Here is a 22,503-nt window from a genome sequence, read left to right as displayed (position 1 = left end):
AACAAAAGAAAAAGTGAAAGATAACAAAAAGAGAAACAAAAATAAATGTTTGAAGAAGTGACTTCTTATTTTCTTTGCCGCAGTGCAAAGACAGAAATTATCATTTCCTCCCTCCCAAATTAGATATATTGTGTTTCCCCCAAAAATAAGACAGGTCCCCTTATTTTGGGGGAAAGAAGGTCTTATTTTCACTCGAACCGGTAGCGGAAATTGCAGGTAAGCCCGCCCCAGCTCTATGCCGTTCTATTTAGGCATGTTTTGGAGACCAGGCACATGCACGGAAGACACATGAGCAAAGTGCATGTGCAGAAGGCCAGGTGCGTACGTGAAAGGGATGCTCACACCCACATACACGAAGTGGGAGTGTGTACGCGCAGTGAACCAGTGGTAACAAAATGTGAAGCCCACCGCTGGTGTGTAGCTATAATAATTCTTTTCATTTCCTGTTCATCTAGACAACGTACACAATTCTTTGGTGTTGTTGCTAATTTACCTTTTAGAAGTTGGTTTAACATATTTTTATAGTGGATTGTAGGTCACCTTGAGGATCAGAGCCATCACACATGCAATAGATAAAATGTGATCACCTGGTTGCAGACACATCTCTTGTTTTCAAGTGCAATAGAGACATTCTTAGAAGACTAAAAGAAATTGTATTCTCATATTTATTCTAAGACTGTACCAGATGTTTAATATTCATTATATATCTTTGTTTTAATTAAAGGGGCAGAGGACCACTGAAGAACACATCAGATGTGATTAATGCAGCTAAAATGATCTCAGAGTCAGGATCTAGGATGGATGTTCTTGCAAGACTCATTTCTAATCAGGTAAGATAACAGGGAAAGCATAACATGTGTTGTGTTACAATTGACCCCATGCTCCAAATACTATTATATTTTTTACATTCTTTGTCAGGTGCCTATTTTCTTTGGCGAGCAGATTGCTAAGAATTTACTACAGCTGTTGCGGAATGAATTATTAAACCAGAGCCCACATGCACCAGTTAATCATTTGCCACCATTCTAAAATTATCTTGGTAACTTGAATTTTAAACCCCATAATTGGCTTCATAATAAAACCTCTTGTTTCACGGGAATGCTATCTTTATTTTTTCAAGCAAGAGGGTTTTTTAAAGAAATAAAAATAAAATAAAAATGCTATATTTTTTGTGTAGTATAGCAAGAATTAAATGCCCTTTTATAATCAGGCTTTGCTAAGCACAGACCCCTGCACATGCGCACACAGACCCTTGCATGTGCCCCAGTCCCCCATGAATGCACGCATTGCCCCCCAAACACACCTCACCCCCGCCCTCGTGCATGCATGGCAGAGACCCGATGACCAGTTGGCCGGCGGGAGGTGCTCGCACATGCACGGCACAGCTGAACTGTGGTGACGGCTTGCGTGCCCACAGAGAGTGTGTTGCATGCCACCTGTGGCATGCGTGTCATACGTTCACCATTACAGGTTTATAAAGTAGAAACAAGAGTTTTGCAGTCTATTTTACTTTTCTGCCTTGTGACTCCAAGACTGTTTTTGACCCTGAAATGTAGTTAAAGTGAAAATGTGCATTACCAAAGCAACAATCAGATAAATAAATATTGAATCCAGGCCAAGAAAATGCCTTAGGAAAATGTCTTGGCTCCTCTCCTCTGAATTCACATGAAGATAAACAGCAGAGCAAGGAAGCTCATTCATACTTTTAAGATTATGTTACTATAACCATTCTAACAAAAGTAGCTTTCGGTCTGCACAGTCTGTTTCTTAATCTAGTCTACAAAACATAAAGAGTGTGATAAGGGGGAAAAAAGCAAAGGAGAAGAAAGGTTATTCGTATTGATAGTTCGTATTGTATATGTTTTCTGACAAGTTGAAGCATTGTTCCTTCGGAGATTTAGCCCTTCTGTTAACTGAATTGTGCCTTTGATGCTCTTGAATTTCTTTGGTTGTGGTTGACTTTGGTTATCCATATACAGTACATTTTAGTGCATATTTTTGGACTTGAGTAGATCCCATCCCTGGAGTGGATAGGGTGATGTTGTTGTTGTTAGTTGTGAAGTTGTGTCCAACCCATCGCGACCCCATGGACAACGTTCCTCCAGACCTTTCTGTCCTCTACCATCCTCTGGAGTCCATTTAAGCTCACATTGATTGCTTCGGTGACTCCATCCAGCCACCTCATTCTCTGTCGTCCCCTTCTTCTTTTGCCCTCCATCTTTCCCAGCATTAGTCCCTTCTCCAGTGAGTCCTTCCTTCTCATTAGGTGTCCAAAGTATTTGAGTTTCATCTTCAGGGTCTGGCCTTCTAAAGAGCAGCCAGGGTTGATCTCCTCTAGGACTGACCAGTTGGATCGTTTTGCAGTCCAAGGGACTTGCAGGAGTCTTCTCCAGCACCATTGGGCAATAGGTATTGTTAAATAACTAAATAAATAAATAAATATCATTTTGAGGATATTCTTACTAAAGACTAACTCATGGGGTACATTTAATTCACTTGTCTGTGGTTTCTTGTGCTTTGTAAAGTGTGTGAGTAAAATAAGTTATAGATGCACATTGTAATAATGGCCTAGAGTGTCCTTCATGTGTATCTTTGCAACCCTGATCCAGCTGCTCGTGTGGAACGTGGTAGCCTGGCAGAAAGCTGAAAGCGCCAAATCAGCAGCCAAGAGTACAGAAACCTCTGCTGAAATAGCTGCTTGGCATTGTTCCCGATTATCTCTCCCCGCTATATGCACACCTTCCATAACAACGAGCATGCCTGCCAGTGAGCTGTGGGCTAGGTGCTTTATTATTCTGCAGTTTAAACACATATTTTTTCAAAGATTTTCTTTATGGTTGGCAAAACTGGGAGATAGCTGAATTAGCTTCTTGCCAAAGCTAATAATGTCATTTCAGTGGAACACAGTTCATCATTCACAGTACCTTTCAAAGCACAGCTCTGTTAGCCTGAGACCACCTTCCAGTCAACACCTCCATCATAAAACAAGTTTAAAAAAATACATTCCCCCCCCCCCCCCGCTCTGGTGTAGCCTCTAATGTGAAAGTGTGCCTGAAATAAGCAATCAGTCTGTAATGAAGATTCAGTGTTGCATATCTTTGACCTTTTCCAGTTCATAAAGTAGAACAGTTTCAAGTGAATAACTTTTATTTGGGTTTCATGCCATCTCACACCATCAAAATGTAAAATTGTGAAACCATTGAATTAGGCAATATGGATTGTTGCCTTGTGGGGATATGTTGTGATTGAACAATAGCTCTATCCTATAAGACATTTCCTTTAGCAGGATATATTTTAAAAATATAAAGGGACAGCATTATTGTTTAAAGAAATCTGACTCGGATTCATGGTAGTTGAATGTGTGGCTCGGTATTGACTTGTTGCACTGTTTAGGGTTCTCCATGCTTCATCATGAGGATTGCAGATATTTCATTAATGTCCCAAAGGTGCCTTTTCAAGATTAATGTTACATTAATCTTCAAGGTGGCATCATCAATGCAGGAGTTTTGCAGATGTGTGGGTTTTATATTCTTCTGCCTTGCCTGCTTTGAACATACTTGATAAGTGATTCTGTGAGCAGATATTGCTTTGCAATGTGACTGATACCTACAGTACAGGAGTGGGTTCCAGCAGAGACTACTGCCTGTTCGCTCAGGGACGCGTTACGCGTGCATGCACAGTACAACTAAAATTGCTCTGTGCAAGTGCAGAAGCAAAAGACAAGATGGCAGTGCCTATGGCGCCTCTGGGAGAACTGGTTCAGGACCGTGGCAGGCCTCGGTTGCTGCCAGTTCCAGTGACCCAGGCCACCAAGCTACTACCCATTCAGTCGAAATGGTCCAAAACGGTAGGAACCCACCACTGCTACAGTAGTGGCCAAAATTGTGGAAACCTTTTGGGAAAAGTGTACAGTATTTTTGATGTTTGATAGCTAATAACACCAGTTTTTTTTGGGGGGGGGGAGTAGTACCATAAAATTATATATCAATGAAAAGATAATTTAATCAAGAATGAAATGCAATAACTTTTATGAAGGATTTGCTATTAGAATAGCAGCTTTTTTTAGTGGAATTCTAGATTTTAGGCCAAATCCCTGCAGTCTGCGCCAAACAGTCCTTGCACTCAATGCATTGCACCATTTCATCTTGTATAGACTCAGATGGTTTTCTTCTGTCACGTAGGCACAGTCTCTTAATTCTTCTATCATCACTTGCTGTTGTGCACCTTTTCCAGTATCATTTTGTAGTGACCAAGTCTCCTTATATGTCTTCAAAATCTTAGAAATGCCACCTTTTGTTAAGTTTCCACCAATTTTTCTTCTAATTTCTTTATAACTGTAGCCTTCTTCACTTAATAATACTATTTTACATCGCTTTCTGGTCCAGTCAACTCTTTGCACCATTACTTTAATTTTATTACGTTTTACAAGCTCACTAAATGAAAGAACACAAAAAAACCCAACCAATTTGATGGCGATCACATAACACACTGACAAATATCCTCGTCTCAACTTCAATACATGACATCAATAACTGAATCCTACTATGATCGGATTGGCTCATTGCCAAAACAAGATGACACCTGATTGGCTCTCTAAACACTCCTGCTCATTGACTACAATCAGATGAAGGAAAGCTACCTGATATCAACCTAAGCAAGTTGTGCTTCCTTTTTCTGATTATTTGGCTATAACTTTTCATAGAATACAGATAATTGAACAAACTTTGTTGCATTACATTCTTGATTTAATTATCTTTCCATTGATATAAAATTTTATGGTACTACTAAAAAAAAACTGGTGTTATTAGCCATCAAACCTCAAAAATACACTTTTCCCAAAAGGTTTCCACAATTTTGGCCACGTTTGTAGTTATTGGTAGATTATTTATTCAGCTGCTAAGATGGTGGTTCTATCTTTGTATCGGTTGCTTTCTCTGTGATGGCTTACTCTTAGAGTAATAAGGGCTTACAGATGAAAAGGCAAGATACAGATGCATCAAACACTATCTTTCATCCTACCTTATTCCACAAGTGTCTCAAAATAAGGCTTTTATTATGCAATTTTCCTGTCTCAAATCCAGAATTCTGGTGAGGTGAGAAAGTACCCATATGGTTTGTTTCACATGCACAATTCTCTTACAATTCACAATTCTCTTACATTTTCCTTATAGTTTTTCTCTTTTTCTTCTTGTGGAAGGAAACAACATGATCACATTAGAGCCCATAAACTTTCCTCCCATAAACTTTCCATGCACGATTGTACCTGGATTGTTATTTCTACTTTAAATATAATCCTAATCTCTTGGTGACAATAAGGTTGGAGTTACTTGATTTTTCCCCTACTTGGACTGTGCAAATCCAATTAAAAATCCATGCAAAGCCATACGTGGAAAAAGGTTGCTTCCATGTATAACTGTCAATAGTAATTCGACAAGTACAGATTTTTCTGTTTGATGTCTTCTGCAGGGGTGGGATTCAGCCGGTGTCAGGGTTCCAAATAGCATCCAAATCAAAGTCCAAAGCAAAGTATTGCTCAAACTTCCAATTTATTAAGAGAGCCATGTTGGCACATCTGGGAAAACCTGAATCTGAAAGCTTCCCAGTTTTCCCCTCCTAGTTGAAAGTTCAAGATCTTGCCCACACACCCACAAGTCCATCACATGGTCCAATATTCCACTGCCATGCTGGCAGATCCACCCATCCAATTCCGGTGAGGTGCAGAGGTGCAGGACAAAGGATGACCTTGGCTTTCTAGAAAGAATTTTGTTTTGGCTACATAGTATGTAACTCCTTACGATCCACCCTCCCATTTTTCCACAATAGAAAATGCATAGTAGAATAATAGAAAGACCCAAAAGAAAAGGTGGCTGCAGGCCTGACAGCCAGTTTAGACTGGTTCGAGCCAAACAGTAGCTCCTACGATCATCTGGGAGCAAACCGGTTCACTCCGCCGATCAGGTGGGCCCACCTGCCTGTCCTTGTGCTTTACTTTACTTACCTCTCAGCTGATTTGCTTGGCAGAGCAGATTGCCGCGCCTGAGCTGTGTTACTCCCCAGAAGTAGCGTGAAAGAGACGTTTTGTTAAAGCTGTCCTCCGTGTCCGCCAGTGCTCGAAACACACAATCACTGAACAGGTTGTTAAACCGATAGGATCCCACCACTTGTCTTCTGGCTGTATTTCTCTGTAACATAGAATTGTTTTCTTGCAGGGTTTTAATTTCTTCTAACTTCTACATGAATGAAGAAACCCCGCCATAATTCTTGCAGAATCGTGCAGCCTCTCCCAAATCACTTAAAATACATTGGGAACCAGTGTTTATTCTACATTCAAATTATATTGCCAATTTCTTGTTCTAATTATATTCTTAGATGCTTTTCACCACCCCAGGAAGTAAGACATTTGGCAGCACAGCCACAGGCCTTGACAAAACACCGGGGCCGATTGCGGTTTCACTTCTTCCTCTCTGTGTTGTTGTTAATATAACCCAAAAACATTAAAATCAAGAATAATTTCACTACTAAACTCTTTGTCCTTTTCCTTAGGCTAATAAAGACTCATGCTTACCTTGATTGAAAGGCAAGATACAAATGTTCCAGTAGTTAATAAGACTATACACAAACCTCCCTTCCTGCCTCATATCTGTATTTTGTTATGCAATTTCCCTGTCTGAAGCATGGAGTTCTACTGGCCAGCTCTGGGGGAATCCACACAGCCTGGTCTGATATTTCATGATTCTTTCATATTTTCCTGCCTCTTTTCTAGTGGAGGGAAGCAAGATTTATTGCACTAGGGACTATCTTCCTATAGTTCCTATGAGATTATTATTTTACTTTAATTATCATTCTCATCTCTTGTTCTTTTCATCATAGACCCGTGATGGCGAACCTATGGCACACATGCCACAGGTGATAGGGGGAGCCATTTTTCAGGGCACGCGAGGCATTGCCCTGTAAGCTGGCCAGCGTGCATGCGTGTGCTGGCCAGCTGATTTCAGCCTTTTGAGACCATTTTTCGCCCTCCGGAGGCTTCACCAAAACGGGCTGTGTGGAGATTCGTCAGAGGGGCATGGTGGGGGGGGGGCAGGGTGTGGTGGGCAGGGGCAGCCAGGGGTGGGATATGGATGTTCTCTGAACCAGCCACAATGTTAGCTACGGGTTCTCCCAAACCAGGGTGAACCTGTAGTAGTCAATCCCTGGTTTGCACTCCACATTTGTTGAGATCCACATAGATGTTTCTCCTCCATAGCAAACAGCTTGCAATGAATTGCAAATCCAATCAGTTATGGTGTGGCATGCCATGCATTCAGTAATTTAAATGGATCCCAAATGCAGAATTTCTGACTACCTTATTTTCCCATGAAATGCTTTCTCACGTCTCTTCCCTCCCCCCCCCAATCTCCCAACTCAATTATGTACTTATGAAGAAAACTTTCACACATTAAGGCCTGTTTGAAGAAACATCAAACTGTCTTCCTTATTGTTAACTAGAAATCCGTTTGAGGGGGGGGGGTGAGGCTGATCGCACAATGTTATTAAAATCCATTTTATGCTTATGTTACAAAACTGTAGAAGTCAGAAACTTAAAAAGCAAATTCTAATTAGAACATTATTTTTATTAGGATTCTGTCTTATTGCATATCAGTAAATTACCATAAAAAAGATTTTAAATGTGTTAAGATGGGTGAGACAAAAAAATACAGTAATATGGTCATGATAAGTACAATCAGGGCAATTAAGATGGTTGTCTGGCTGTTTAGAATAATATAAAATTGGTTCTGCTTTGTCTGCTATTTAGTGAGACCCCACTGAAATCAGTGCTGCAGTCAAATTCATCTAGATCAGGGGCCGTCAACCTTAAACACTGAAAGAGCCATTTGGACCCAGTTTCCCATAGAAAAGAAAACACTGGGAGCTACAAAACCCTTCCCGTGCCTGACTATTTCTTGAGTGTCCACAAAACTAGCATATGTATTTGAATTAAAAGTTCTGGTTTCTTCTGAAACTTGGATTTATCCATGGTTGGTCTACTGATGGTCGAAAAGCTCAATAAATTGTGTGGTGTCAGGTGTCGCACATTGGCAGTTGTGACACATATTTTGAGTGACAGGGAGCCGCAGTAGAGGGATGAAAGAGCCACATGCGGCTCCAGAGCCGCAGATTGCTGATCCCTGATCTAGATTTCTATGGCTTTTTTTGTATATTTCACACTCTGTTGAACATGGATTTTAGTGTTGCAAATTCTGAAATCAGTAGAACAAGGGAAGTAAATGTATTTCCTTCTAGAATTGCTAAGACGAAACTGAAGAAAGGTTTACTTAATACAATAGAAACTTGTAAGCTGCCCAGAGTCACTGAGAGTGAGCTGGACGGCCATAAAAAAATTCTTAAATAAATAAATACAGTTAGAGGGATCTTCTATTGTTATTCGGTTTTATGTTTAACATTTTGAATTGTGAATAAGTAGCAAATTTTCTCTTATTTATTGCAAAGTATTAAATGACAACATCATTTCTCACTTAGCTCCAACCAGACAACCTAAGATCTATTGCAGGGGTCACCAACCTTTCAGACCTCAGGGACCATTAAATTCATAATTTTAAATCCTGTAAACCACTAATATGATTTTTTTAAAAGGATAAATAGTATGTAGTGCAATATAAAAAATGCAAATAATTTTTCTGTGGACCACCAAAATTTTCTTGTTGACCACTGATTGGTGACCGCTACTCTATTGGGTCTTCTTTTGTCAATATTTCCTTACCTAAAGAGATAAATAGGATGACCGCAGCCAGACAAAAAAGCAGTACGACCAGATCTGACTTCCTGCTAGCTTCTCTGGCTTTGCTTGTGGGAAACTGGCAGGGAGTATTGGAAATCATGATCCTATGACCATAGCTGACTGTAGCAGGGCTGGAGCGGTCACAAATTTGCAAATACAACTGGTGAAGATCCTTGAAATTTAAATTACACAGGATTAATGGATCCTAGATTTTCTACACATTCTGTAAGCTAGCGGATTTGAGCTACTCTGATTCAAAAAATGTTGTCCTGTGACATACCATTTCAGCTAATCGAAGGTTACAAATAGACAAGCAGGTTTTAGTAGTTTATAGATTCCAATCACCACAAGTGGGCAATTACAATCCATTTAATGCTTTTAGTGCCTGACTGTGTTGTTTATTGTAGAAGAGCACCGACATCTTTCTTTGAATTCCTGCTATTTTCATTACTTCTGCGTTGAATATTATGTCACTGATGATGGATCTCACCCCTTCCACAGAATAGGATGTTTGTAGTGATCTAGGGATAGGCTGTGAGAGTTAAGTGCAGTGGTTAAAGCTCCAGTCTGGAAACCAGGAGATTGTGAGTTCTAGTCCTGCTTTAGGCACAGACCCAGCTAAGTGATCTTGGCCAGTCACTCCATCTCAGCCCTAGGAAGCAGGCAATGGCAATGTCAACCCTGAAGCTGACATGACCGAAGCCATTTTGACGCTTCAATGTTGCCATACTGGACCTGAAGGATTAGGAGGGAGGAATAGAGATAGCTGGGGTTTTGTAGCCAAAACAAAATACTTTCTCCTGGGAACCAAGGCGATTCCCACAGTGACCAAAGAGAGAGGAGGAGTGAAGTTACCAGGCAACCTGATGGCACGTTGAATAGATCATGTGACTGATTGTTTTGGAAAGGGGGAAAACTTTTACTTTTAATTAGGTGAAAACCACAGGAAACTTCAGAATCAGTCTTTACCAGAACTGTGCCAATATGATATATTCAATAACACTATTCTTTGAGGAATCTACATGCCTTGGAGTTTTGTTTGCTATAGGTGTATTACCTGGAACCCTGGCTTCTCAAAAATCTGACCAAAAAAATTTCCGGGACCAATCCAGGCAGTTGACAGGAGTCAACACAGACTCAAAGCCACACAGAGACATATAAACACAGAGAGAGGGAGAGAGGGATGGGCTATATGTAGGTTTCTTTTCTGAAAAATGAAGGAAACAAAGGTAAGTATCTTGACTTTTCCTGTTGGGGTGCAAATAAATTACTCGAGACACAGCATATTAATTCAATGGAGTCTATTATTAAAAATATGTACAATGTTTTAGTGATATAAACAATTTTAATTCTGCATAATTACTAGTGAAGAAAAATGAAGGAAGCAATTGCACAAATATGATTTTTCTCAAATCATGCTGCATGTCTCTTTATTCTCATCAGGGGTCTTTCAGTCTCAATAGAGGATCATAATATTTTGAGATGCCTCCTCTGTAGGAAAAGTGTATGTAAAGCTCAGAATTTTGGATCTCTGTCCCCAAATTATTCTGCCGCAACCTTTAGAAAATATGGCAGCTCATTACCTAATCTTGTAAAAAAGATCAGATTGCTAATTCTGCTTCAATCTTGATCCAAAGGAAAATAATATATACAAAATTACAATGATTTTAGAAGTGCAATCCAAATATGAAGTAATATTTCCTATCTCTCAAATTAAGGGTGTCAAACTGGTGGCCCGCAGCCCAGATGCATCAGGCACTGGCCACGCTCACCCCCGGTTTAGCAAAGGAGGGAAATAGTCCCAACACATCACATGATGACAATGTAATGTCACAACATGTCTTAAATCCTTTTACAGACAGTGTTCCACTTACAACCAGCCATTCAGCAACCAAAGTTACAACAGCACGGAAAAAAGTAACATGACTGTTGCAGCATTCCGACGCTGATGTGTTTAAAATTGGGTGCTTGGCCACCTGTATGTACGTACAGCAGTTGCAGTATCCCAGGGTCATGTGATCCCCATTTAGCCTCTTCCCAGCCGGTTCCCGACAACAGAGGAGAAGCCAGATTCCCTTAACAACTACATGATTCACTTAACAAGTGCAGTGATTCCCTTAACAACCGTGACAAAAATGACCATAAAACAGGGGTAAACTCACAACCAATGTTCCCTCTAAGCTACGTGGCTACGCGGCTGCATGGCCACACATGTAACAAGAAAACTCCATGCAGCGGTTTCCAACTGCCGCACAGTGTTTTTTAATGTCTTATAATATGACTTAAAATATTCCCCCTCCCTCCTCTCTCTACACCGAACTCTCTCCTCCCGCGGGTGAAGTCAAGGAAGACTCTGTCTGGAGACCGATGACGCTGCAGAAGGGAGAATTCCCATTGGTCCTCTGGGGCTTCGTCGATTCCTGGGAAAACGCGATTCCCTGGTTGTAACCTGCATTTCTCTGCACATCCCGTGTTTCTCAGGCATTGCGTCGTCTGAAGCCCCGTTCTGAGCTCGCCAGCCTTTCTGTGATCCCTTCGCTTTGCGGAGAGAGGGAAGCAGCGTGGAGTTGGACTGCCTGAGCCAAAGGGGTCCACGGGATCTTGAGACTTGATTTTTGAGCAGTACCAATTCTTTCCACTCTTTCTTTTCCCTTTCTGTCCTTCTTCTATCTTCCTTTTCCTTTCCCTTTTCCTTTCCTTTCCTTTTTCCTTTCCTTTCTCTTTTCCTTTCCTTTCCTTAATTCCTTTCCCCCTTTTTTCTTTTCCCTTTCCTTTCCCTCCCTTCTTCATCCTTTCCTTCTTTTCCATTTCCTTTCCTTCTTTTCCATTTCCTTTCTTTATTCCTTTCCTTTCTCTTTTCCTTTCCTTTCTCCTTTCCTTTCTCTTTTCCTTTCCTTTCCTTATTTCCTTTCCCCTTCTTTTTTCTTTTCCCTTCCCTTTCCTTTCCCTCCCTTCTTCATCCTTTCCTTTCTTCTTTCCCATTTCCTTTCCTTTTTCCTTTCCTATCTCTTTTCCTTTCCTTTCTCTTTTCCTTTCTCCTTTCTCTTTTCCTTTATCTTTTCCTTTCCTTTCCTTATTTCCTTTCCCCTTCTTTTTTCTTTTCCCTTCCCTTCCCTTTCCCTCCCTTCTTCATCCTTTCCTTTTCTTCTTTCCCATTTCCTTTCCTTCCCCCCTCCCTTCCCTCCCTTCCTTTCTGGGTGTCTGAGGGAGAGGGAGGGGACTCTTTTCCTCCTTGCCCCCCTCCCAAACGTCTGCTCTGATGGCAATTATGTCTAAAAAAAATTCAGGTGCTCAGGCATGAAAATGTGCCACTCAAACATTGTACTTTTCCGCACACACTGGAAAAAAATTAGAGGGAACATTGCTCAGAACCCACCTTACTTTGTAATGGAAATTCTGATCCTAATTGTTGTCATAAGTTGAGGACTGCCTGTACTGACAATGTTAAATTTGTGCTTCTTTCCCTCCCCCCACTTTCCAATGAAAGTTGCATCCAAGGAACTTGTCCTTGAACCCTTTGAGCTGATTCCAAACCAGCTCCAAATCCGACCAATCAAGAGACTAGTTTAAGGGAAAGGAAATCAAAGCTGTTGTTTCCTCTCATAACTGCAGAGCTCTAGTGGAATCTCTGATTTTTCCTCACCACCAGCTCCTGAGCTGCAGAACTGTCAATATTCTCACATTTGGGCCCGGAAGTTCACAGAGAGATTTTTTTACCTTTAACAAGAAAAGAGAAGGCGCCTCTCATATTTTCCTGGAATGACTTGTTTTGTTCTTGTTGTTGTTTAGTTGTGAAGTCGTGTCCGACCCATCACGACCTCATGGACAACGTACCTTCAGGCCTTCCTGTCCTCTACCATCCTCTAGAGTCCATTCAAGCTCACACCAACTGCTTCAGTCCAGCCACCTCATTCTCTGTCGTCCCCTTCTTCTTTTGCCCTCAATCGTTCCCAGCATTAGGCTCTTCTCCAGTGAGTCCTTCGTTCTCATTAGGTGTCCAAAGTATTTGAGTTTCATCTTCAGGGTCTGGCCTTCTAAAGAGCAGTCAGGGTTGATCTCCTCTAGGACTGACCGGTTGGATCGCCTTGCAGTCCAAGGGACTCGCAGGAGTCTTCTCCAGCACTATAGTTATGACTTGTTTGTTTCTTTAATTTTACACCTTCTCGCTGATCAGTTGGAGGAGGTACTGAGGTCCTCATGGTGATCTCTCCCTTTTTTTCTGTAGGACTTCAGCAAAACTGAAGACAATGGAGGGTCAGTTTCAAACTGTCTTGGAGAGATCGAGTAGTGGAAGCAGCTGCATGTGAAAATACTATCAGTTTTCTTTTTCATATTCAGGTCACAGAAACTCACTCATTGAAATAGGAGAGCACACACTAAAGATACTATTCATAACATTTTGCAGAATGACAAGTATGGGTGATTATTCAGTTCCATAATATTTTATTCCTGAAGGGGACATTTGTATTAGCTGTTCCAGACATTAAAAAAAAAACAAGTTAAAACAACACCATCACCACCACATAGGTATTAGTTGCATAAAACAACGTGGAGTTTATTATTATGTACCTCTTGCAAAACAGCCTAACGCTATCAAATAAGTAAACTGGCAGCAGTACAAAAGAGCAACTGTAAATTTATGATGCTCACCAGCATCTGAGTTGGAGCAAGCAATGCTTTGTTACATAAATCTTGATAAGGAGCATAAGAGATCTGGGATGCCTGCAGGAAAGACGGAAAGGCGTAAATAGGATTGTGAGATGGCCAAAACCCAGAGGACATCACAATTAGTTGCTCACCCTCGAGGAATATTTTGTTGCCATTTCATTTCCCTGACCTTTCCCTCCAAGCACCTCCTAGAAGTCATTTCTGACCTGCCTAAGAGCTTCTTCTGAAATCAGTTTAAATAGTATGGATATCTGTTTAAAAATGAAAAAAAAAGAATCTAATAGAATTCTTTATTGGCCAAGTATGATTGGACACACAAGGAATTTGTCTTTGGTGCATATACTCTCATACATAAAAAGGAAAGAGAAAAATACATTCATCATGAATCATAAAATACAACACTTAGTGATAGTCATAGGTTACTAAATAAGCAATCAAATCATACTAGGAAACAAATAAACCAATATAAATCACAGAGATACAAGCAATAAGCTTATAGTCTTGAGTGGGAGGAGATAGGTAATAGGAAGGATGAGAAGAATAATAGTAATACAGTCTTAGTAAATAGTTTGACAGTGTTGTGGGAATTAGTTGTTCAGCAGTGTGATGGCATTCGGGGGGGGCGTCCTTGTGTCTAGTTGTTCTGGTGTGCAGTGCCTTATAGCATCATTTTGAGGACAGAAGTTGAAACAATTTATGTCCAGGATATGAGGGGTCTGTAGATATTTTCACAGCCCTCTTTTTGACTCGTGCAATATACAGGTACTCGATGGAAGGCAGGTGGGTAGCAATTGTTTTTTCTGCAGTTCTAATTATCCGTTGAAGTCTGTGCCTGTCTTGTTTGGTTGCAGAGCCAAACCAGACAGTTATGGAGGTTCAAATGACAGACTCAATAATTCCTCTTTAGAACGGAATCAGCAGATCCTTGGGCAGTTTGAGCTTCCTGAGCTGGAACAGAAAGAACATTCTTTGTTGTGTTTTTTTCGATGATATATTTGATGTTAAGTGTCCATTTTAAGTCTTGAGATATTGTAGAACTTAGAAACTTGAAGGTCTCTACTGTTGATACTGTGTTGTCTAGTATTGTTAGAGGCGGTAGTACAGGAGGGTTTCTCCTAAAATCTACCACCATTTCTACAGTTTTGAGTGTGTTCAATTCAAGGTTGTTCTGGTTGTACCACAAGGTTGCACCACAAGGGAAAAAAGGAAAAGGGGAAAAGGAAATGGGAAAAGGAAAAGAAAGGAAAATGGGGGGAAATTATTGTACCCTCTTAGCTCATTTTTCTTTTTGGATCCCAGATGTTAAAAGTAGTTAGCTCAATCATATTACTATGCATTTTTGCTTTTATTTTTTAGTGTCCAGACTGGTCATGTAAGCAAGACTTACTTGCTTACCTGGAACAAATCAAGCTCTACTCCCACCAACTCAAAATCTGCAGCCAAGTCAAAGCTGAAATCCAGAACTTAGGCGGAGAGCTCATCATGTCAGCAGTAAGTGAAAACTCTGTTCTCTTCCAGGTACAGCCTGGACCCGGTAAAGCAAGGCAATGGGTGTTCTGACCTAGGCTTCCCCAGCAGCATGAAGTCTCGTCCTTGTCTCGATAAACCCCCTTTATTTAATTTACAGTGTATTCCTCTCCAGAAAAGTCCCGGCCCACAATCTTTCAAGATAGTTCACAATTACCAACCTTTATCAGGCTTGGGGAGTGGCCAGGGCGATATCTTTCAGACGCCACAATACTTGGCAAGAATGCAGGAATGAACTAATATTCTCCTGCAAACACCCGTCCCCTTTTGCTCCTCCTTTATTCCCTATGGGAGGAGCCATTAACCTCCACCTATGGCCTTACTTCCAAATTGACCCTTGTTCCTTAGCTGTTCCCTTCGTCTGGCAACTCTGCACATGCCCATATTGGGAACAGGCTCCAGCTGTTCATCTGCCTCACTGATGTCTGATTCCGAAGGCAGCTGATAACTGTCAGACGGCCCTGGCCCCATCTCTGCCTCCAATGCAGGGCACTCGTCAGAGCCTTCCCCAGACTCCAGGACTGGCCCATGTTCTTCCCCAACCTCCTCACTGTCTGAATCTGCTGCCAGCTCAACTGGCTGCTGGCGGGCCACAACACTGGGGCTCTGAAATGAAATGTAAGCCTCTTGTGGATAAACCAGTTTAAATTCTGCCTGAACAAGTTCATCATGGGTATGAATGCTAGAGTTTTAATATAGTTGTAAATTGTCACATATTTATTATTCATTTTTGTATTTCCATTAAAAAAAGGAATTCTATTTCTATCATCCTGGCACGATTGAAGAATTATATGATTAACTATGGAAATAGAGGGATTTGCAAGGCTGCTCTGTATAATATAAAAACTGAGGTCCCTATTTTCTGATTTTGCCTTCTTTACATAGATACTTGTATATATACTGTAATATCCCTGTCCAGATTTGGCTTTTTTCCCCCTGGGCTATTTTATTCAGGTATGTTTACCTTCCCAAATTTCTATTTTCCCCCTCATTACATGTTGTTATGGGTTATAAAATATTTTTGCACTTCTGCAAATCTTTTACCTCCCATAAGTTTCAACTGCTTGATGAACTACATGATGAACTCAATATTTACATTTAGAAAAAGAGACAGGTATTAGGATTCATTCCTCCATTCAATTTCAGTCAATAACTCTGAATGGGTTACAATTCAAAAATAGTTAAGAATACTGAACTATTTTAATGATTAAAATAATAACAATAAAAGCATCCAGATGAAATATACATAGAAGCAAGATACTTGGCCAGTTAATACAGCAAGGAAATGGGGCCCTTGATACATTCAGCACCTCAGGCAGTGGTGGGATTCAAATTTTTTTACTACCAGTTCTGTGGGTGTGGCTTGGTGGGTGTGGCATGGCTTGGTGGGCATCGCTTGGTGAATGTGGCAGATTTTGTAAAATCTCCATTCCCTCCCCACTCCAGGGGAAGGTTACTATAAAATCCCCATTCCCTCCCAATCAGCTGGGACTCGGGAGGCAGAGAATAGATGGGGATGGGGCCAGTCAGGGGTGGTATTTACCAGTTCTCTGAATTTCTGCTATTGGTTCTCCTGAATTGGTCAGAGCCTGCTGAATACCATCTCTGACCCCAGGCACAGTAACACAGCTAGGTTTTTAGGAGCTGATGAAAGGCTAACAGGTTGGGGCCATTCTGATCTCCAAAGATACGATGTTCCATAGAGAAGGGGCCAGTGTTGAAAAAACTCATCTGCTCCCCGCCAACTGACAGTCTTTAATGCCAGGCAAATTCTGCTCAGTCTAGTTAGACCACTAGACGTGGGTTGTATACAGGAACAGACACTCTAATGTTCTACAGATGTTGTGGATTTCAGCTCCTGTCCATCCTAGCAATATCTGGTTGGACTGTCTGTTCTGTTTCTGATAATATACAGCAGTGATGGCAAACATTTGTCAGCACCGAGTGCCAAAAAGGTCACGTGGAAACGTGTGCATGCACACACGCTTGTCGGCGGCGTACTCCAGAGAAGCCGAACTTCTGGGTTCTAGCGTGCATTCATGCCCAACGATCAGCTGGCTAGTGCATATGCTCAGGCCAGTTTTCGGCACTGCCGTGCACACGAAGGGATCACACTCCAGAAAAGCTGAACTTCTGGGTTCTGGCCTGCACGCACACCCGACAAACAGCTGGCCGGCACGCATATGCACACTGGTTATTGGCACTGCCGCGCGTCTGAAGGACAGCTGATTGTCGCATGCGCATGCATGGCAAAAACCCGGAAGACAAATAGGCAAAGTCGTGCATGCCGAGTGACATGATTTCACGTGCCACTTTGGGCACACATGCCATAGGTTTACCATCAAGGATATAAGGGACCTAACTATAAAATGTGCATCTAAACTAATTTCAGTTGTAATAGCCTAGACCAGTTCTTCTCAACCTTGGCAACTTGAAGATGTATAGACTTCAACTCCCCTAAGTCATCTATTGTGCCAAGCTCAAAACCTGTGTCTATCCAAAAGAATCTCAGATGAGTATAAGGGATAGTGGAATTCCTAAGTTACGTTTTCTGGAACCACAGTGTTCTATGACTCAGAGGTGGGTTGCTCCCAGTTCGGACTGGTTCTGGAGAACCAGTAGTGGTAATTGGGGGCTGAACCAGTAGTGATGGCTGGCTGGCCATGCCCCCGAACTGGGTCATTCCGACGCTTGCCCTGCCTCGTCTTTGCCACATGCATCCACACAACTGCCTCCTAGTGCCTACTCACAGGTAAGCAGCATGGGCTGCTCAGGGAGCCCCCTGGCTTCACAGCCACTGCCTCCTAAGTGAGATCGAGCCTCCCTGCCTCCTCGATGCACGGAGGTAGGAGGCAGCAGTTTCATTTGCTGCCTGTGAGCTGCGGAGGGGGCGAGCGGCCAAGCGAGCATACCAGGATCTGCTGGCTGCCTCTCATCTGCAGTTCATTCCTGAGCAAGTTTACTCATGAGCAGGGTGCTCGGCAGCTGGCAGATTTCTGGCTTGCTCGCTCAGCTGCAGCCCCCCCCCCCCCGGAGCTCACAGGCAGCGAACAAAACCATGCACACTTTGGACCCTCCAGCTCTCCTGTGTTCAGCTCGGCGCAGCTCAGGTTGCTGCTTTCTTTGGCCTTTAAAAAAAAACATTTTACAGCATATTTTATTTCCCATCTCCAATCTGAAATACAAATTTGCCAAGCCACACCCACAAAATAAGCCACACCCACAGAACCTGTAGTAAAAAAAATTGAAACCCACCCCTGCTCTGACTAGTTCTGAGATTCAAGCACCATGTCTCTGTGTTGATCCATTCAGGTATGTATCTGTGAGGGAAGGAATGATGATGGCAGATCTATCATCAGACACAAAAATTGAATCACACACGCACAAAAATAGTGAGTTTGAGCTTTTAGAAAAATGGTGCTGAAGATTCTAGTGACTTTTCCTTCAAATCGCCTTTTCTCTCTTATGCGCTTTCATTGACATATGAACAAAAATACATCACATATCCTTGTGAAAGTACATATCCAACACCCACGCAACTAAGATCAAGGATCAAATACTAAAACAGACTGAAAAGGCTGAATATTACATCACCTCTAAAGCTGTGTCCACATTACATTTTTAATTAGGTCAGTTCGAGATCAAGTAGATATATTTCTAGCACATTACAAAGCTGAATTAGCATTGGCTAGGTTTTTTTTTAAAGAAATCATACTTTATCATGTGGTGCAAATACAGCTCATTTGATTAACTCAACATATTGTGTAAACCAATGGCGGGATTCAATTTTTTTACTACCGGTTCTGTGGGCGTGGCATGGTAGGCCTGGTGTGGATTGCTGAGTGTGGCAGGGGAAGGATACTGTAAAATTTCCATTCCCACCCCACTCCAGGGAAAGGATACTGTAAAATCTCCATTCCCACCCAACTCCAGGGAAAAGATACTGTAAAATCTCCATTCCCTCCCCACTCCAGGGAAAGGATACTGTAAAATCTCCATTCCCTCCCCACTCCAGGGAAAAGATACTGTAAAATTTCCATTCCCTCCCCACTCCAGGGAAAGGATGCTGTAAAATCTCCATTCCCTCCCCACTCCAGGGAAAAGATACTATAAAATTTTCATTCCCTCCCCCACTCCATGGAAAGGATACTGTAAAATTTCCATTCCCTCCTCACTCCAGGGAAAAGATACTGTAAAATGTCCATTCCCTCCCCACTCCAGGGAAAGGATGCTGTAAAATCTCCATTCCCTCCCCACTCCAGGGAAAAGATACTATAAAATTTCCATTCCCTCCCCCACTCCATGGAAAGGATACTGTAAAATCTCCATTCCCTCCCCACTCCAGGGGAAGCATACTGCAAAATCCCCATTTCCTCCTGATCAGCTGGGAGTTGGGAGGCAGGGAATACATGGGGGTGGGGCCAATCAGAGATGCTATTTACCCGTTCTCTGAACTACTCAAAATTTCTGCTAATGGTTCTTCAGAACTGGTCAGAACCTGCTGAGTACCACCTCTTGTCTAAACCCAGGAAAAGGAAATACAGTGACCTACTGTACCAGGACAAAATGGCTGCCCAAAATGGCTAGTATGCAATCCTGTCTTTGTGCATACGAAACCTCCTCTTTGTCAAAGGCACTGCAGATTTTCCTGGAAAGCAGGAAAAAAAACCATAGCCTTTGTCTTTGCTGCCCTTGAGGTGTGCAAAATTGGTCTTACAGCCTGGACCAAATCAACTAGATGACATCTCTGCATCAGAAGATCCTAGAACTGAAGGTTAAGTGAGAAGCTGTGAAAAAATTGAGTGGTGTCAAGAGATGTCTTGAAGAGAATGTTTCCTTCTATTAAATTTTGAGAGAGACCAAAGAATATGCTTTTATTTCAGTATTAATTTTAGTTTCCTTTTTAGAAAAAAGAAACAATAATGTGCATGCCTTCTTTTGTTAAAGGAAATATTGCTTGGTGTCCTTTGATCTTTGGAAGTTTTTTTTTTTAATGACATTGTGCTAGCAACATCTGACAGAACAGTTATGCCTCAGATCTGGCTGATTTATGGCACAGCAAAGTATAGGACCAGAATAGAAGAACAAAATCATGATACTCAAATTTAATTACAACTTTTAGATATATGATCCTATCTTGGTTTTTATTTGAAGTGACATTTTTTTGTGTAATTGGTGGCTTCTATTTTGCAATTGCTCAGCACCAAACTGACTTTCCTCATTTCTTGAGAGAGAAAAAGCAGAGCAGCCAGATTGGGAAATAAATATATAACCATTCAATCCATCCATCAATCAAATACCACTGCAGTAGAAGGCAATACCAATCAGCATTATCTCAATAAAACTATATTGATTTGTTGTGTTTATTAAAGTAATTTATTTAGCATAGGCTACCCTTCTTGCAAATGGGACTTTGGATGCCTAACCACACATTAAAAACGTATCAGCCAAATATACAACACTTACAAGAGAATGGATTATGTCCATGAAATCACCAGGAATCAACCATTCCTCCCCATGCAGTCAGAACTGAAGAAGCTTCTTGGATAAGAAGCAAAAGGGTTTCAAGGAAAAAAGGAGAAGAGGAAGAAGAAGAGGAAGGGGGAAAGGAGGAGGAGGAGGAAAACAAGAACCAGGAGGAGGAGGAGGGGGAAGAGCCTTTTTCACTGAATCAAGCTCAGTCCATGGAAACAATGTCTTTTAAATAAACAAATCATCTTCATCGGGAAAAACATTCAAATGTGTTCCAGGAAGTGAAGCAGACAAATTGCCCCAGCGATCAAAAAATGTAAAAGAGAAATTTTTGCTTTAGGGGCTCCTGTCATTGTGATGGTAATAAATACTTGGCGAATCTGTTCAGTGAAAATTCATTAGAGAAAACAAATCTTGCCAATAAAGTGACAGAATCTGCTGTCCTTGAAAAAAAGAATGCCAAGCTGCAATATGGCAAGACGTACCCCATTCCTTCTGGCTCTGCCACATTGGGACATGAACTGTGCATAATGAAGGGGGGGGGAAATACCTGAGTTCGAGAATGTAATAGCAGCATTTCACATAATAGCAAGTGGGGTTTGTTATGTATATATTTGCATTTACTTTCCATAAAAAAACCTTGAGGATTAATATCAACCTTTTTCTGCTTGCTACTTGTCTGTTATGGCTGCAGCTCACCTATCTAAGCTTCATGAGCTGCTGCCTGACATTAGCCACGAGGGGGGTGGGGGCAGAAAAAAATTCCTTTCAGTTGCTTGCACGGGAAAAAACCTTACATTCAGTCTATGGAAGGAAGTGGAGGATGACATAGATTTGAAGGTCTAGTCCAGGGTGACAAACTCAATTTCATTGAGGGCCACATCAGGGGACTAGGGTGGGCATGGCCAGTTTGACGTCACTCATGTCAGGGGTGTCTGTTGTGACACAAGCAATAAGCTCACGAACAGGGGTGGGCTTCAACAATTTAGCAAGGGGTACTCTGCCCGGTTGCTGGGTGGCTCTGACCATGGTGGGTGTGGCCTAGTCGGCTTCCTACACCACAGCAGGGGGGGCATTTTTGCTCTCCCTGGGCTCCGGAGGCTTTCCCCAACCCTCCGGAAGGGCGAAAACAGCCTCCCCAGGCTCTGGAGGCCTGTTTTTGGCCTTCCTGAACTTTGGGTAGCCCATTTTTTGCCCTTCCTGAGCCTCTGTGTGTGTCCTGCACTTACCTGCATCCAAAACGGGCCGCATGGAGACTCCTGGGAGGGGAGGGATGGGTGGGGCCAGCCAGGAGTGGGATTTAGAGGTTCTCCGAACTGCACAGAATCTTAGCTAGAGGTTCTCCCGAACCCCTGCGAACCCCCAGCAGCCCTTCCAAGCTCCGCTTTCACTGGCAGAGGCACTGCGGGCCAGTCCTTCACTGTTTCCAGGGATTGGCTCGTAGGCCAGATCTAAACACCCCAGGGGTCCAGCCCATGGGCCTTAGGTTGACACCCCTGGTCTAGTCTAATGAAGGGAAGGACTAGGAGGGACATGATAGGGTTCCAATATTTGAGGGGCTGTCACAGAGAAAAATAGGTCAACTTATTCTCCAAAGCCCCTGAGGCCAGGACAAGAAGTAACATATGGAAACTTGTCAAAGAGAGAGGTCCAACCTAGAACTAATGAGAAATTTCCTGGCAGTGAGAACAATTAATCAATGAAATGGCCTACCTTCAGAAACTGGATGCTCCTCACTGCAGGTTTTTAAGAAGAGACTAGACAGCCACTTGTCTCAAATGGAATAGGGCCATGATGGAGAACCTAAGGCACATGTGCTGGAAGTGGCATGCAGAGCCATCTCTCTGGGCACGACAGCCATTGCCCGTTGCTCTTCCGCCCCTGGTCTTCATGCGTATGGGAGTGCCGGAAACCGGAAGAGCAGCTCCTTGGCATGCATGCATACGCCGGGAAGCTGAGCTTCCGGTTTCTGGCATGTGCAGGCATGCTGGCCAGCTGGTCTTCATGTGCACATGTGTGCCAGAAACTGGAAGACCAGGTGACCGGCGCACATGCAC

The 22,503-nt window shown here is 42.3% G+C and overlaps 1 protein-coding gene across 1 annotated transcript in view; it reads left to right on the top strand.

The window, feature by feature from the left end:
- The first annotated feature begins 727 nt into the window (after positions 1-727).
- Positions 728-22,503, top strand: part of LOC309393717 (catenin alpha-3-like) — a 38,753-nt gene continuing 16,977 nt past the window's right edge. Inside the window, exons 1-2 of the mRNA XM_081956212.1 lie at positions 728-830; positions 14,804-14,938. Coding sequence (XP_081812338.1) covers positions 774-830; positions 14,804-14,938 — 192 coding nt within the window. The 5' untranslated portion in view covers positions 728-773. The remainder of the gene's footprint in view (positions 831-14,803; positions 14,939-22,503) is intronic.

This window comes from Natrix helvetica (assembly GCF_964273705.1).
Source record: "Natrix helvetica genome assembly, chromosome: 5".
Classification (NCBI taxonomy): Eukaryota; Metazoa; Chordata; class Lepidosauria; order Squamata; family Natricidae; genus Natrix; species Natrix helvetica.
This window is presented reverse-complemented; position numbering and strand designations above follow the sequence as displayed.